Source organism: Mirounga leonina, unplaced genomic scaffold, assembly GCF_011800145.1.
Source record: "Mirounga leonina isolate KUSES-001 unplaced genomic scaffold, KU_Mleo_1.0 Mir_174, whole genome shotgun sequence".
NCBI classification, from domain to species: Eukaryota; Metazoa; Chordata; class Mammalia; order Carnivora; family Phocidae; genus Mirounga; species Mirounga leonina.
Window position 1 is genome coordinate 7,096,388 of NW_023270451.1, and position 17,218 is coordinate 7,113,605.

Here is a 17,218-nt window from a genome sequence, read left to right on the forward strand (position 1 = left end):
GCATCTCAGCTCTTTCCACAGTTACACACGAACAATGAATCATGGAACACTACATCAAAAACTAATGAAGTACTGAATGGTGACTAACATAACATAATAAAAAAACAAAAACAAAAACAACAACAAAAAAAATCAGATAGGAGAAAAAACTATTTCAGACAACAAAAAAAGAAAAAAATGTTAGCAACATTAAAAATATCAATTCTTCTTACAGTTGTGCTTTTACTATTTTCTCTGTGCAGTTTAAAACTTGTAATAGAATGTTTTTGTCTGATAATACGGTTTTTGAAAATTTAAAGGAAGAATTCTCTACATAGACACAATTATGTCCCTAATTTTTATGCTTTGCCCTCAAACACAGCTCTGATATAGTATATGCTGCCTCTCAAATATTCTGAATTCTGCTTGAATGTAAAAGAAAGAAAAGATGTATATTACTGATACTAGTTAATTATTACATTATCAGCATATGAAGAGAATATTCTGATCTAGCGAAAACCTTTGGGATCATGTTTTCCAGAGATAGGAAGGAAATTTTTCAAATACTGATTGGGTGCAATTTATGGGAGGTTCACAAATTAAGTAGGGGACTTTGTGCATTTTAATATAAATAAGAGGACAATACATGACAAGGATTGATTATAGTAATCACTCTGGAGTTCCTTTATTCCATACATCAAATAACAGCCTCCTTGGGTAGAAAGTATAATGATTCCCTATAACTACTAGGTTGAGCATCAGCCAACAAATTATTTATACATAAACTATATGTTTCTTGAGCCATTAATATAGAAGAAGTGTTAGCCAAACTCATCAAGAAAATAACACCAACAAGAAATGAGAATAATTGAAATACTCTTAGGTAATGTGGCCAATAGAAGACAAAATTAGAAAATACCCGATTCAATTCCATTTAAACACATTTAAAAAAATGAATAAAAGAGACAAATTTGTAGGATAATATAAATGATAAAAACTGAGTCTAGCCAAGATAGAAACTCTAAGATTAATTACTATGGAAGAATTTGAGAAAGTTGTAAAAGGTATCACTCTCCTTCACCAAACCAGACCAAACACATAGCCAACCCCCTGGAACCTGATCATTTCAAAGGTGTATTATATCTTCAAAAAATAGATAAAATCAATGTTACTTAAATTGTTTTAGAGGAGAGAGAGAAGTACAGTTATTGATTGCTTTTATGACACCAGCATCATTTTGATAGCAAACTTCAACAGTAAAGAACAAGCCAAAACAAAACAAAACAAAACCCAAAAAAGAAAACTTCAGACCAATCTCATATATGAATGTTGGTGCAAAGTTATGTATAAAGAAATAGAATCTAGCAGCACATTATAAATATAATATAGTTTACTCCAGGAATGAAAGGATAGTTCAATACTAATACATCTCTTAATTCAATTCATCAAGTGTTAAATCAAAGGGGAGAATACTGATCATCTCTGTAATTGCCTTTTGTCGTTTTTGATGAAATTCACTATCCATTTTTGATAAAAGATTCTTAATGAAATGGGAATTGAAGGGTATTTCCTTAACATGGTAAATATTCATCTCAAATAAAAAGCCAGCATTGTGTTAACTGTGTAAAATGAGACAGCTTCCATTCAAGCCAGGAATAAGATAGAAATTTCCATAACTCCCACTATTAATCAACAGTATTCATGAAGTAACAGTCAAATGTATTAAATAAGACAAATCAGAGGTATGCAAATAGGAAAGGAGAAAGCAAAATGATTGCTATTTGTAGGTCGTGGACTGTATGCTTCCGAATCCCATGAAATGAACTGAAAGATATATGAGAAACAGTTAAGATAACTTAGTAAAGTAACTGGCTATAAAATTAATATTTAGGAATAAAACTCTAGGGGGATAGAAGGTACGCAATAAGTAAACAAAAAGCATATTTATGGGGCATTTAGTTTTGTCTCCCTCCAATGGAATGTTAACTCCACGAGTAAAAGAATGTGGTTGGTTTTGTTTTTTGCTTTATCTCCAGTGCCAAAAAAGTGCCCAGTACATATTAGACATTCAAGAAATATTTGTTGAAAGAAAGAATAAATCTACTCTCTTGTGCAGAGATAGATGTGCAAAGACACACGAATTTTTTTTTTACAATAGAAAAAGACTAAAAGTAACCAAAATACCCATTATTGGGTATCCAATTAAATATGCTATTAAAAATAATGAGATATATTTTTGAACTAATATGTTAACTGCTCTAAGATAAATTTCTAAGTTAAAAAAAGCAAGGAACTAGGCCATGATACAAGTCTCAACACATTGAAAAGGACTGAAATAATACAAAACATATTTTTCTCCAAGGAAAAATTATTAGAAATTCACAGGAAAGAATTGGGAAATCCTAAATGTTTGAAAAAGAACACATTTCTAAGTAACCTATGTGTCAAAAAACAAATCATAAGGGAAATAAAAAAAAATACCTTGAACTGGATGAAAAAGAAAACAGCATATCAAAATTTATGAAATTAAGCTAACGAAGTGCTTACAGTGAAATGTATAGCTTTAATGCTTTTATTAGAAAGAGAGGAGTAGAATCATTAATCTAAGCTTGAAGACAGAAAGGCAAAGTAAACCAATCACGAAGCAAGTAGATCAGAGTGGAACACATTGAAATAGAAAATAGAAAAACAATGAATCTAAAAGCTGGTTCTTAGGAAACAATTTTATGAAATTTTGTTAAAAACTTTATGTTAACAAATTTGACAACTTAGATGAACTGTAAAAATTCATAGAAATAAATAAATTACCAAAAACTGATTGAAGAAGATTGGAAAATTGGAATAGGCCTAAATCAAGAAAATGAATTTAATTAGTAAACAAAAATCTTTCTACAGATAAAAATCCAGCCCAGATGGCTTCACTGGTGAATTCTATCAAGCTTTTATGGAAGAATTAATATCCGCCCCATACAAACTCTTTCAGAAAAAAGAGAAGGAACACTTTGCAACTTATGTTATAAGGCCAAGATTATCCTGACACAAAAGCCAGACAATGACATCACGTGAAAAGAAAACTAAAGAAAATCTCTCCCCAAGTAGGTTCAAAAATTCTTAATAAAATATAAACAAAAAAGTCTGCAACATACAAAAAGAATTATACACAAATGGGGTTGTATCAGAATGCAAAAATTAGTTCAACATCTAAAAATCATGTAGGGGCGCCTGGGTGGCTCAGTCAGTTAGGTGTCAACTCTTGATTTCGGCTCATGATCTCAGGGTGGTGAGATTGAGCCCTGCATGGGCTCCCCACTCAGCATGGAATCTGCTTGAAGATTCTCTCTCTCTCTCTCCCTCTTCCTATGCCCCTTCCCTGTAAAAAATTTTAAAAATTATGTAATGTATAACACTGTATTTTTTTTTTTAAGATTTTATTTATTCATTTGTCAGAAAGAGAGAGAGCGAGCAGGTGGGGGGCAGCAGGCAGAGGGAGAGGCAGGCAGAGGAAGAAGCAGGTTCCCTGCTGAGCAAGGAGCCTAACTCGGGACTACATCCCAGGACCCTGGGATCATGACCTGAGCTGAAGGCAGACACTTAACTGACTGAGCCACCCAGGCTTCCCAACACTGTATTAATAAAAGGTAAAAAAACAAAACAAAACAAAACAAAACAAAACCACATGATCATCTCAATAGTTTCAGGAAAAAAAAAAAACACAAACTTTTGTTCAAAGCCAAGATACATTGATTATTAAAATTCTGAACAAACTAAGAATCGATGGGAACTTTCTCAACCCGATAAAGGGCATATAAAAAGCCTACACCTAAAATCATACTTAATGGTGAAAGATTAATGCTTTCCCCCTGAAACTGACAATGAGTCAAGGATGTCTGCTCATAATCACGTCCATGAAACATCATAGTTGAGTTTCTAGCTCGTGTTATAAGGCAAGGTAAAGAAATCAAAGGCATACAAATTGGAAGAGAGGAAATAAAACTGTACCATCAGACAACATAATAATCTATGTAGACAATCTTATGAAATTTATAAAAAAACCCAGAAGTGAGTATAACAGGATTGCAATGTATGAGATCAAAACAAAATCAAATGTATTTCTATGCATTAGCAAATGACAATCTGAAAATGACATTAAAATAATTCCATTCCCAACAATGTCAAAAACAATAAAATAGCTAGGAATAAGTGTAACAGAAGAAGTATTAGATCTGTGCATTGAAAACTACGAACCACTGCTGAAAGGAATTAAAGGAGATTAAATAAATGAAGAGATATACCATATTTATGAATCAAGAGATTCGGTGTTAGCTTGGAAATTCTTCACAAATTGTTCTACATATTTGGAGCAACACCATAATCTCCACAGTCCTTTTATTTAAGATAAGTAAAATAAAAAGGATGATCCCAAAATTTGTATGAAAGTGGGAAGAATCTAGAATAGCCAAGATAATTGTGAAAAAGGAGACAAGAGTTAGAGGATTCACACTACCTGATTTCAAGACTTGATATAAAGCTAAAGTAATCTAAAAAGTATGGCATTATCATAAGGATAAACATATAGATCACTGGAACAGAATAGAGTCTAGAAATAAACACTCACATTCATGCTAGTTAAAAAAACATTGAAGTGCCACAAGGCAATCCAAGAGGAAAGGATAGTTTTTTTTCAATAAATGGTTCTAGAACAATTAAATTCCATATACAACAAAATACATTAGACCCTTACCTCACACTATCCACAGACCTTAAAATATAGATCTAAATGCAGGAGCTAAAACTATACAACTTCTAAAAGAAAGCAAGAAAAAGTTTGTGACCTCGGGTCAGGCAGAGATTTCATAGATAAAACACCAAAATAATAATTCACATAAGAAAACACTGATAAATTGGACTTCATCAAAATTAAAATCTTCCGTGCTTCAAAAGGAACCATTAAGAAAATGAAAAGACAAGCCACAGACGGGAGAAAATATTTGCAAACCATGTATCTTATGAAAGACATGTAATCAGAATACATAAAGAATTTATACAATGTAATAAGAAGATAAATAGCCCAATAAATATTCAGATGGGCAAAATATTGAGTAGTCATGCCATCAAAGAAGATATATGAATGCTAATAAACACATCAGAATGTTGTAAACACATAAAAAAATTGAGAAATGTAAATTGAAATGACAAAAAAGGCATCATTATACAGACACTAGAATGACTGTAATCAAAAAGACTGACTATACCAACTAAGGGCAACAATGGGCAGAAACTGGAAACCTCATACATTACTAGTGGGGAATGTAAAATGGTATAGTCATTTTGGAAAACATTCTGGCAATTTCTTAACAATTTATATATATATTTGTCATATAACCCAGCAGTATCACTCCTAGGTATCTCATCAAGAAAAATGAAAACATACGCACATACAAACATTTACATCCGAGTGTTCACAGCCACATTATTTATGAATGTCAAAACCTGAAAACAACGCTAATGTCCATCCATTTGTGAATGGATTTTAAAAAGTGGTAGATCCATACAATGGAATACTAACTACTCAGTGATAAAAAGAAATAAACTACTCACACATGCACCAGCATGGGTGAATCACAGGAGCATTCTGTTATGTAAAAGACTATATATTGTATGATTCCATTGATTGATTGATCGATTGATTGACTGACTTAGTTAAAGATTTATTTATTTCAGAGAGAGAGAGCACAAGCGGGAGGGGCAGAGGGAGAGAAAGAATCTCAAGCAGACTCCGAGTTGAGCACGGAGCCCAATGCAGAGTTGATCTCACGACCATGATGAGGTCACCACCTGAGCAGAAGCCAATAGTCCAGCGCTTAACCTACTGTGCCACCCAGGTGTTCCTGTATGATTCCATTTATAAAAAATTTCCAGAAAGGCAAAACTATCCAGAAAGCATATTAGTGATTTTCTGGGGCCGAGGGAACTTGAGATGATGGATGTTCTAAGGATTATGGTGACTGTTACACAAAAATATCATTTTAGTGAAACTTATTGATGTATAAATTTTAAGTGGGTGAATTTTATGTTATGTAAATTACTCCAAAATGGTGTGTGTTAAAAATGAAATATACCCTAATAACCAAGATATTTAGAGTAAGACATATGTATGTATAATATCATATCATTTATAGTAAACATACTATGTATATTCATGCATGTGCTAGTTAAGACCCCAATATTTCTGGGAATATATATTCAAAAAACATGTTTGCCTCTGAAAAAAGGACTGAAAGTCTGGGACAGGAAAGAGAATTATTTTTCCATTGCATACCTTCTGACACTGTTTAAAAAAATTAAACCATGTATAGTATTGCTTTAAAAATTAAAAATCCTAGTAAATAATTAAAACAAACAAGAACCACAATTCTGATAGAAGGACTCAGGCCTATGACTCTGCTCTTGAAGGTCTGGACATATCTGAATGAGGCTATGAGCAATTTTGAGTAGCTATAATAAGAGAAAGCAAAAGATGACTCCAAAATTTATATGAAAATGGAAAGAATCTATAAAAGCCAAAACAATTACGAAAAATTTCATCACATAAACATGGTATTAGTTCCTTATAATTTCAGAGAGATGAGTGCAAATTGTGGGAATCTGGGGAAACACAAGAGGTTTTTGACTAGAAGTACTTTATTACAGGGTACTACATTCTGCAGGTCTACACTAGCCACAAAATAAAAACCAATTCCTTACCCCAAACACAAGCAAAATGCAAACAAAATGTAACATCCTGGAGGATTAAAGGAGAGGTGGGAAAAATAGGGAAAAAAAAGAGCAAGAATAGGGTGGTCTAGCTGATAGTGGGCGTTTATATATACATCGGTGATTTCAAAATACTTTTTCCTGCTATGCCATGCCTTTTATTTTTAAAAAAATTTTTAAAGATTTTATATATTTATTTGAGAGAGAGAGCATGAGCAGAGGGGAGAGGGAGAAGCAGGCTCCCCGATGAGCAGGGAGCCCGACACGGGGCTCGATCCCAAGACCCTGGGATCACGACCTGAGCCGAAGGCAGACGGCCAACCACTTAGCCACCCAGGCGCCCCATATGCCATGACTTTTTTAAAAAAGTCATTATATAGGATGTGTATACAAACTCGTTTCTATGAATCAGAGAGTGGCTATACTGCACAGTAATTTTCAGTATACCTTTTAATATCAAGAACCTGTTACAAAGATTTGCTTTTCAATTGCATGCTATGAAGATATGGCTTTAATTAAGAGTATTTGTTTTAATCTTACACAAGCAATGGGAGAAATTAAAACACACTGTCAATATTTAATTGTAAAGATTCAAGTGCTATTTTGTAACAACGCCTTAAGAAGGTCAAATTTAAGACTTCTGCTATCATAATTTCCCTTTTTAATATAGGAACATAATACTTTGTACAGTGTTGCTCAAAAAATGCCTAGTATTTGGTGTCCATTTTCACACAAGGAATCAATAATGTAAATACTTCCTTGAAGTGGAAACACCTGCAGTGAGTGCCAAATAAATCATAAAAGGTGCTTCTTTCAAGCTTTGACTGCCTTCCTTTGCATTTCAAACCAACAGGGCTCTCCTGCTGTTTTTAGTGCTCTGAATAGACAATCACATATGTTGGCCACACTGTGTTCTTCACGCATGAGTTCCTTGAAGAGCTGCTCCTTCTGCCCCACCCTTGCTGTAGCTTCAGCGTTCCTTTACTCTCAACACACATTTCATGAACACCGATGGTGGGCCATTTGATATGAAGAACCATGACCACCACGTTAGGGAGTATTATCATCCCAATATAACAGCCGAGGCTTCTGAGGCTCCTGGACTTTAAGTGTCCCAAGTCCCAGAACCGGTAAGCAGAAAACCAGGACTTAGCCTGAGCCTTTTCCTTTATACTCTGTTTTCAAGTATCCTTCCAATCTGTGGCCCTTCCCTCCTTTCTCTCCCTAGTGTCACTGATAGTTAAGAGCAAAGTAGCAGAGGAATGAAGGAGGGGCCTTCCTCTTAGCCCCATTCCCTTCCCCAGAAGGTAGAAGGGAGGGAACCCCCAGGGCTCAGAGTTCCTACCACCCTCCTCACTGCTCCGATTTCCATAGTTCACCTAGAACACCCAGCTTAGAACTTCAGCCCTAACCGTGTTCTGTAACTTCCTGCCCAGGTCATGGAAGGCACCATGAATAATTATTGCTGGAGGAGTACATTTGTAGTGGAAGAAGTTTCCTAAGCATCCCAATTCATGACTCGAAAAAGATTTTTCTGCGACAACCAGTTCCCAAATGTCCTGATGGGGATTATGAAGACTATATTTGAACTTGGACTGGGTTGAACCAGCTTCCACCTGCTAGCTAGAATCCTAAGCACAGTGCAGAGCATTGACTCGATTGGAAGAACCAGATTTCTTAATTAAGTCAATGGGAAACCAGTTTGAGATCTCTACAACTGATAATATTAAGAACTTTTGGAATATAAACCACTCATATTTGGGGATTCAGGCTTTACCCTCCAAGTTCATACTAAGATACATTTGTGAGACAGAAAGCACTACTTTTATTGTGTTTAATATAAAATTGGAAGAAAATATATATTCTCAAAATTAAAAAAAAACAACCCATCGCTTCCTGGACTCTTGTTTTTCTCTCCTATTCTTTGACTTTTATTTTTTAACTCTTGTTTTTCTCTCCTATTCTTTGACTTCTATTTTTTGAAGTATGATTTCATTCAACTCGAGGAAAACTTCCATTTTTATGATAGTATTGTAAAGGTCCTATTATTTTACCTGCATATTTTATTACTGAGTAGTGTTTCTCTTACCTCCTCGATGGATAATCAAAGAAGTCTCACTTCCAATGGGACAGTCCTTAAGTATATCCACTACTTCTGTATGGCTCAGGTTCTGTACATTCTGCTGGTTGATCTCAACAATGAGGTCGCCTTCACACAGGCCAGGGCATCCCTGAATGTCAAGTATTTGTTTCACCCGCTGTCCTGTAGGACTGTCAGCAATAGTGAAGCCAAAGCCCTGGGCACCTTTCACAATGGTTAAGGTCATAAGTTCAGCTTGGGTGGCCCCAGATGAAGCCATAGACACATTGTCGTCATGGACGGGTGGTGGATACGTGCCATCTAGTTGACCATCAGCTGGCATTGAGTGCAAAGAATGAGGCGGCCGATCTGTTATATCTGGAACTGACTGTGAGGTCCGAGAAATGTATTCCAAATATGTTTCATAGTTATGTCTTCCATTGACCATCACTGGAGGTGGCCTCTCCATTATTGCAAGGGGTGGCACCATGCTGTTAGCAGGATCTTCAGGATCAAAGGGCAAAGGGTAGCCACGACACAACACCAGGTTGACGCTCTGACCAATAGGAACAGACTGGAAAAGTTTGACTACATCTGCATGAGTATGTCCAAGGACACAAACTTCATTAATATAGACAATGACATCACCTGCAAGGAAAAAGGAAAGAGATTGACAACATGAGGTAAGTTCAATTAAAGTTGACATAGAGAAATGGAATTATTTATGAGACTAGTAAAAGAGGCACTCTGTTTCTCAGTAAGCTGTGAGAAAACCAATTAGAAGAATATTTAAATTCACTGCAGGTGACTCAAGGTTACCAACAGGTCTGCCAACAAATACAATGATCAAATGATGAAAAAAAATGCTATGTGTTTATTCTTGGAGTTCAGAAACAGCTTTGTGTTCAGAAAGAAAAGTTTAGAAGCATTTGTACATTGAGGAAGCACACATTCTATGCTTCTTTTTCATCTTCATTTCCATCTTCAGTGCAATTCAGTTAATAGAATTTCAAACTATTGAGAAGTAGTGGTCATAAGTTTTAGATGAAAAAGAAAGCCCCGGTATATGGGTTTTTTTGGTATAATAACTTGACTGAGTCAACTGCTACTTTTCTTTTTTATGGAAGAGGAAAGATTTTGCCCATTTATTTTCTCCATCTATAGCAAGCTGTAATTACAAAGGTTCTGTGTATACACAAGCAAAGGTCAAGAGCACTGGTTCTGGGATCAGGGATCTGGGTCCGGATCTTGACTCTACTCCTTAGCAGATACATGATATTGGGCTAGTGACGCACCTGCTTTGAGGCACAGTTCCTCATTTGTAAAGTTGTTGTGAGGATTAAATAAGATAATGCCGGAAAAGTGTTTGGCATTGTGCCTGACACATGGTGAGTGCCCAATAAATGTGGACCACTATTAATATTACTATTGCTAAAATAAGTTGGAGGGGATTTGGGACCTTGGCTTTCAATAGAAGGCTGCCATAGACTCATCCTCTGATCTTAGATTAATTAATATTTCTGTAGATCTTTTTAAAAAAGCCATTTGTCTTCTCTCCCCAATGAATTATCATAGAGTTACAGATGTCCACTGGTTAGATGTTAACTTTATGATATTAAAAATGCCCTGAATGTTAACTATTCATTATAAAATAAAAATTCTGAAAAACAATATTTCCTCCTTAAGATACAGAAAAAACACGCTTGTTTGAGATAATTGTTCAAAAATTTCAATTATGTATGAATAACAATTTTAGTTTTAGAGAACTGCCCTATTATGGGTTGATCTTTTTATTCTCACAAACCATAATATTTGAGAGTTATGCTTGTAAATTGAGATTGTGCCTGACTATGCTGAGGAATACATGAGGGATAAAAAGACATGTTTTCACAGACTGTCAAATGAGTAACTCAGCAGGTATTAATTTATCAGGATAATTCTGAAATGGGTAGTGTAAATGGCTAGGGATTTCATACTGAGACATCCTTGCCCATCAAAATTGCAAACATCAAAAATGTAAAAACAGAGTTGAATTTCCAGAGTTAAATACTTCTCTAGCTTTTCTTAGGTGTCTGATATAAAATGGCTACTCCACTTTATGCATTCTAAAATAAATAATTCTATGAATAAAACATTCCGGAGTAAAATACTCTCAACAACATAGACTCAGTTAACACTTGCTCTTCCCAAATGCTAGAGACCTGCTTGAAAGTGCTAAAGATATAAAGAGAAAAGTCAAACAAACATTTTCTGGGATTCAGCTTAAGTGTGATTCTAGAAAATGTCACAGACTCCGTGATTGGGTAGATGGAACTTCACACTTCAATTATGTGTATCAGAAAGGGTGTTGGTGTAATGGTGGGGGTTTTGGAGCAGGACTTAGGGCTGAGTTGGGATGAGCATCCTTTCTCTGCTACTATGATTCGCCATTGGACCAGGGCAAATGGGGACTCTTTGGCATCATTTTCAACTGGTCTGGTCATCCCAGAGTCCCAGAGAAGTATCTGATCCAGACAAACTCTTTTCTTCTCTTCCTGCCTCTTCTATTTTTAAAGTTAGGATCATCTATTTTACACATTACAAGGTTGAGAGAAGAATAAATACGGTGTATGACCATCCAACTCAATGATGAGAACATTGAACATATTAGCTGTGGTCGTCCAGGTGGCACCGCCCTCCCACTTACTGCCCTCTCCAAACATAATCACTGTCCTGCTTTATTCACATGCACTTTATGCTTTTATGACATATCCAGGTACCTGTAAATAATGTTCCTAAGTAAAATTTAATCCCTAAATAATAATATCCCCCCAAATACGGTTTTGCACATTTTAAAATCATTGTAAATGGTATACCTATTAATCTTCTGTAATTTCCTTCCAAATGTATTTGTGATATTTATCTATTTGATACTTTTACCTCTAGTTCACTAATTTTCCTTGCAATAGAGTATCTGTTGGATGGCTACATCACTACTTTATTAATATTTGTCCATTCTTGTGTTATTGGATGTTTGGGTTCTTGTGAATTTTTGGCTACTAGAGATAATTCTACTAATAACCTCTTTCCATGGCCCTTGTGCACTTATGGTGGAGTTTTTCTGAGGTATGGACCTTGGCATTGAATTGCTGGGCCGGGACCACCTGCTTCTTCAACTTTGTTATGTCATGGCAAATGACTGACAAAATAGGTCAAATTGATTTACACCCCTATTTCTAGTATATCAGAATTTTCATTGCTCCCTATCTAATATAATACTTGGCATTCTCAGACTTAATTTTCATCGATCTAATGGGTGTGATCATGGTTTTAATTTGCATTTCCAAGATTGCTAGTGAGGGTGAGCATCTTTTCATATGTTTATTGGCCATTTGGGTTTCCTCTTTAGTACATCTCATTTCCTCATTTTTTCCTATTTGCTTAGTCCTTTACATTTTTTAACAACACACTGACTACTTTTCTGCCCACCTCCATTCTTTTGATCCAACATTTTTGGTAGGTTTGGGAGGCTGCATGGTATAGCTGACATTACATGGGACAGGGTGTCAGAAGACTTTGGTCCAGTTGCCAGCTTCATCACTTTCTAGCTGTGTGACTTTCAAAACTTAACTCCTTTGTGACTCACATTTTTCACAAGTAATGAGGAATAATAATAGCAACTTATTGTTCTATGGGAAATAACAAATGAGATCATGCAGGTGACAGGGTTTGTAAGCTGCAAATTGTTATGCAAAGGATGACTGCTATTTCAGTAATTATTATCTGTCCTTGGTTATATCCTTCTATAAAAATCAGGACAGTCCCACCAAGATATTCCCACCCCAGTCATAATCTAGGCTGAGGATGGGTTTCTGAGTGGGTAGATAAAAGACAGGAAGGTAACAAATGTCACTTTCCTCTAAGGCTTTCCCTAATTTTAAACACTGTTAACAAACTCCCCACTCCCCAAGCATGCTATGCCAGAAATTCATAGGAAAAAAGAACTAAGCTCTCCAGGTTCCCTGCCAGGTCTAGAGAGTGGTTATTTGAATTATAGTGATTAATGTTATCTATTTTTGAGTTTTAATGTGATCTTGCTATTTAGAAACAGAATGAGAACTATTTGTGGTTTAAAAGCAGTGTAAGACTGCTTTTAAAATTTATGGATATTTTCCACTCAGAGCAATTTTTCAAGTCAAGCAAGCAGTGATAAAGTGATATCTTTAGAGAGCTGTGCAGAAGCTTTCTGAATGTAAAAGATGAGTGGTCAGTTATCACAGGATAAAACTAACAACTTGACAGTACTCAACTGCTGACTTAAAAAAATGTGTATAGATGCCTAGACATTGTGTCATACCACAATTGTTGTAGATGGATTTGTAAGCAAACATTTGCCTGTTCAGATAGAACTAATTGGGTGGGATATTTATAGACTGTGCTGTATGGATGTCATTGACATGTTGTGAAATAAAAACATGAGCCACCTGGTACATGCCATCTGATGGTGCCATGCCAAGTCCTGGGATAGACTGGGCTTCAGAGCACAGAAAGAGACGTCATTAGGAGAACTGGCTCTAGCTCAAGCCCCGTTGGCCTATTTAAGAGGGAGAATTGGGAGAAGAGTCACTTGATCTCTCCCTCTCTCAATTTATTCTTTTATAAAATGGGAATTAAAACATCTCCTCCATTTCCTCTTTCACATGGCTACTGTGAGAATGAGATCATGCTTGTGAAAACACTTTTAATTTTACCAAGGAAAGGTTTTCCATAAAAATAAAATGATGCATCTTGTTTGGAAGCCAAGCACCCATTTTCATTGCCGTCTTGCCTGCAAGTTTACACTGTTTCCTATGTGGCCATTCCCTTCAGGCCCTATTGGGGCCAGCTGGGTTAGGGCTATTGACCTTGGGCCTATGGGTCAAATTTGGAGTGACTGATGAGCTTCGGGTCTCCAGTAGAGCTGGTCTCATAAAGACCCGATTCCCAATGAAGAGATTTCAAAGTGCAAGTGAAGGAGAGTCAGGCTGATGAAGCAGAAGTTTAAAACTGCTGGCCTGTATGAAAACATGTTCCAAGCTAACTGGTCCCTCTCTTAGTCATTGGAATCAAAATGCACTACTGGATACCTCTTGGGTACTTCATTATTTTGGATAAAACAGGGCACTTTTCATAAGGCACTGCTTAAAGTGCAGTTATTTTTATACTTCTTTCTTCTGCTCCCACATTCGTTGAGTCACTGTGGTGTGCAAAACTTCCTTTTTAGCCTCTTTCACTTACCACCTGCTGTCTACCTTCCTTAACCACCATCTTGGACTAGACTAGAATAACTTACTTCACATTCCATTCTCATCCTGTAGTCTCCTCCATTAAGTTCAAACTACTCAATTTTAGACGTACTGGTTAACGCTCTTACACAGCAGGTAATGAGTGGAAAATAAAAATATCCTAAGGATGACAAAGAATAGTTTAAACTTATTTTTGTCTTCACCATCCAGTAAGTTCCCATTCTTGTGATGCCGGTGTCTTAACTGCTCACGATTTACAACTTACTCCTTGCCTTTTTACTTGAATTCTGCTATTCCTCTCTTCTCATGGGCACTTCCTTTCTGTGTGTAATTCCATCCCAACTGATTCATCCTTTCCTTCACTTTTTCAAAGATATCTTCCATTATTCCTGCTCCGATTGCTACTACCTCATCATATTTGTCAGTACAAATTCATCTCTGACTTTATTCCTTTGTGGGAGTTTTCTACCTGTTCCAAGTTTTCCCCACAAAATCAATAGAGTAATATTACTATGTTTAGAACTCTTCAGGTATTTAGGACACATTCGTATTGAATAAAGGATAGAAAGATTTAGAGGAAAACTGGAATAGATTTCATAGCTAAATTTGCTGCCTTTATTGTCTCTAACTTGTGTTTTCGCCAAGTCATCTAAATTTTTGCTAAAAGAAAAAAAATCTCACCCACTACTCCCATATATTATAATATATGTATAATATACATATTATACATATATTATTATTATAATAGGAAATTTTATTTTGATATTGAATATTCATTCTCATTCTACTCTACAACCCCCCAAAAAACATAATAAATTTTGACATATACTTGTGAGGGTGTACAACTCAACACTTCAATTAAATTGAAAACAACTGCCCTTAATATAGTTTATACTCCAAAGTGAAGCATTGTGGTATACCAGATGGACACACAGAATTGAAGCTGGGTCTCTTTGGGTTGCTCTTCAAGCAAGTCATTCAACATCAGTTTCCTCATCTACAGAATGGAGATAATTGACATCTGTTCTACCTACCCTGTAGAAAAGAGGTGTCTATGAAAATGTTCTGTAAATGGTATAGAACTATTGTAATGTCACATATATAAATACATCTATTAAACTTTTAAACAAATAGATGGTAATGAGTGGAAAATAAAAATATCCTAAGGATGACAAAGAATAGTTTAAATTTTTAAAAGGAAACTGCTGAATTTTATTAAATTACCTGACAGTTCGCTTGCAGAAATTTGAGAGGCCAGATATGTTCATCCTTATAACTGAATACACTATTTCCCAGCAGGGAAGACTAGTGACTCATGAAAGTATGCTTGGATTCCTCATTCTTTTCTGGAATATAAATACAATGCACTGAGGGTAGAAGGATCAGATAGCCTGAACTGTCTGGCAGCGGTGGTGGAGGTGGAGGGTAGAACTTAGAACATCCACATGTATGGCTCTTGGCATATTCTCTGCAATGTCACAAAGTGAGAAAGGTCTGGAGAGAAATACCCAAGAAAATAAATGGACCTTTGTCTTACTTTCTCAGGTTCCTTGATGAACCCATTATAGGGTTCTATATCTCTTACTGCCCCAAAGTTTTCCCTTGTACCTAAATCTATTCTTTTTTTTTTTTTTTGCTTAAAAATCAAGACTATTTCTTTTATTTCTGTTCTCATAAAATAGAAACATCATTCTCTTGGATAATTTAAAGCAGTTTCTACATTTCCCAAATGGTCTCTTTAGAGTGAAAGTTATTGAAACTGCCATTAATTGGAGGAAATTCCACCTAGGAAATTCTGCACCTTCCAGGGTTCTATTGGCTTTAAACATCTGTCCACCAGATAGCATTATTGCAGACATCCTCCCATTATGCAGAAATGCAAAAACAGATACTTAGATTATGAAGGTATTAGAGGTAGGACAAAATGCCTTCATCAGAAAAGTCTTAGTTTATTAATTCTGATACGCTACATTTTAAGTCACATTGTGAATGAAAATGAAGTGAATTGAGCCATAGCACTAAAATAAGGTTCCAATGTTTTATTTTTTTTCTAACATTATAAAACTAAGTGTGGCATATGGACAGAGCACTGACTTAGGCGTCAAGAGATTTATGTCCTTATGCTAGGTATGTCAATAATTAGTGGTGTTAACACATCTCTGGTTCTTTTTTTTTTTTTTAAAGATTGTATTTATTTATTTGAGAGAGAGAATGAGATAGAGAGAGAGAGCATGAGAGGGGGGAGGTTCAGAGACAGAGGCAGACTCCCTGCTGAGCAGGGAGCCCGATGTGGGACTCGATCCCAGGACTCCAGGATCATGACCTGAAGCCGAAGGCAGTCGCTTAACCAACTGAGCCACCCAGGCGCCCACATCTCTGGTTCTTATCCCTCATTTCTTCAGCAAGTATTTATTATACTCAACTACTACTGTGACTCAGGCACAGTGTTATAAAAAGAGAAGATTGAACCAGATTATCTCTAAGGTAGTTTTTTCACTCTGAAATTCTAAGACAAAGGTTCTGGATCTACCTCTTAGCTATGTCTCCCATTGGTTCCCTCTTTTCTTCTCCTACTTCTACCACCTGAGGTCAGGATCTTACCATCTATTGTATGAACTTTTGCAATGTTCTCTCAGCTGGTCTTCCTGATGTCATAGCAGAAAAGACAAGGGAAGGAAGAGGGGAAGCCTAGCATATGAAATGATTCAGTGAGCCTGTGGAATTATGGAGTTCCCTAATCCTACCCCATACAGACCTCTAGGGGTACATGGGATTCTTAATAAAACCCCTCTTCTGGTCAGTATTGGCTCAGGAACCAAGAGAGTGTAACTATTCTGCAGGACAAGGACATTAGTACCACTGGCTGCCAAGCACTGGGCCTTGCCTTCTACCTGCTTCCCTGGCAACTCATCTTCTATATATTTACAGATGTTTTTTCTACTTAACATCCTTCAGTGCCTGTTCATAGAGAATAGGGTCCAAATAGTCTAGCACAGCACATAAGACTCTCGGTCTATATTTTCATCATCTCCTGCCTCTTTTTTTTTTTTTTTTAAAGATTTTATTTATTTGAGACAGAGAGAATGAGAGAGAGAGAGCACATGAGAGGGGGGAGGGTCAGAGGGAGAAGCAGGCTCCCTGC

The 17,218-nt window shown here is 36.1% G+C and overlaps 1 protein-coding gene across 1 annotated transcript in view; it reads right to left on the reverse strand.

Moving 5' to 3' along the window:
- Positions 1–17,218, reverse strand: part of MAGI2 (membrane associated guanylate kinase, WW and PDZ domain containing 2) — a 1,284,239-nt gene that overhangs the window by 164,428 nt on the left and 1,102,593 nt on the right. Inside the window, exon 10 of the mRNA XM_035020443.1 lies at positions 8,822–9,460. Coding sequence (XP_034876334.1) covers positions 8,822–9,460 — 639 coding nt within the window. The remainder of the gene's footprint in view (positions 1–8,821; positions 9,461–17,218) is intronic.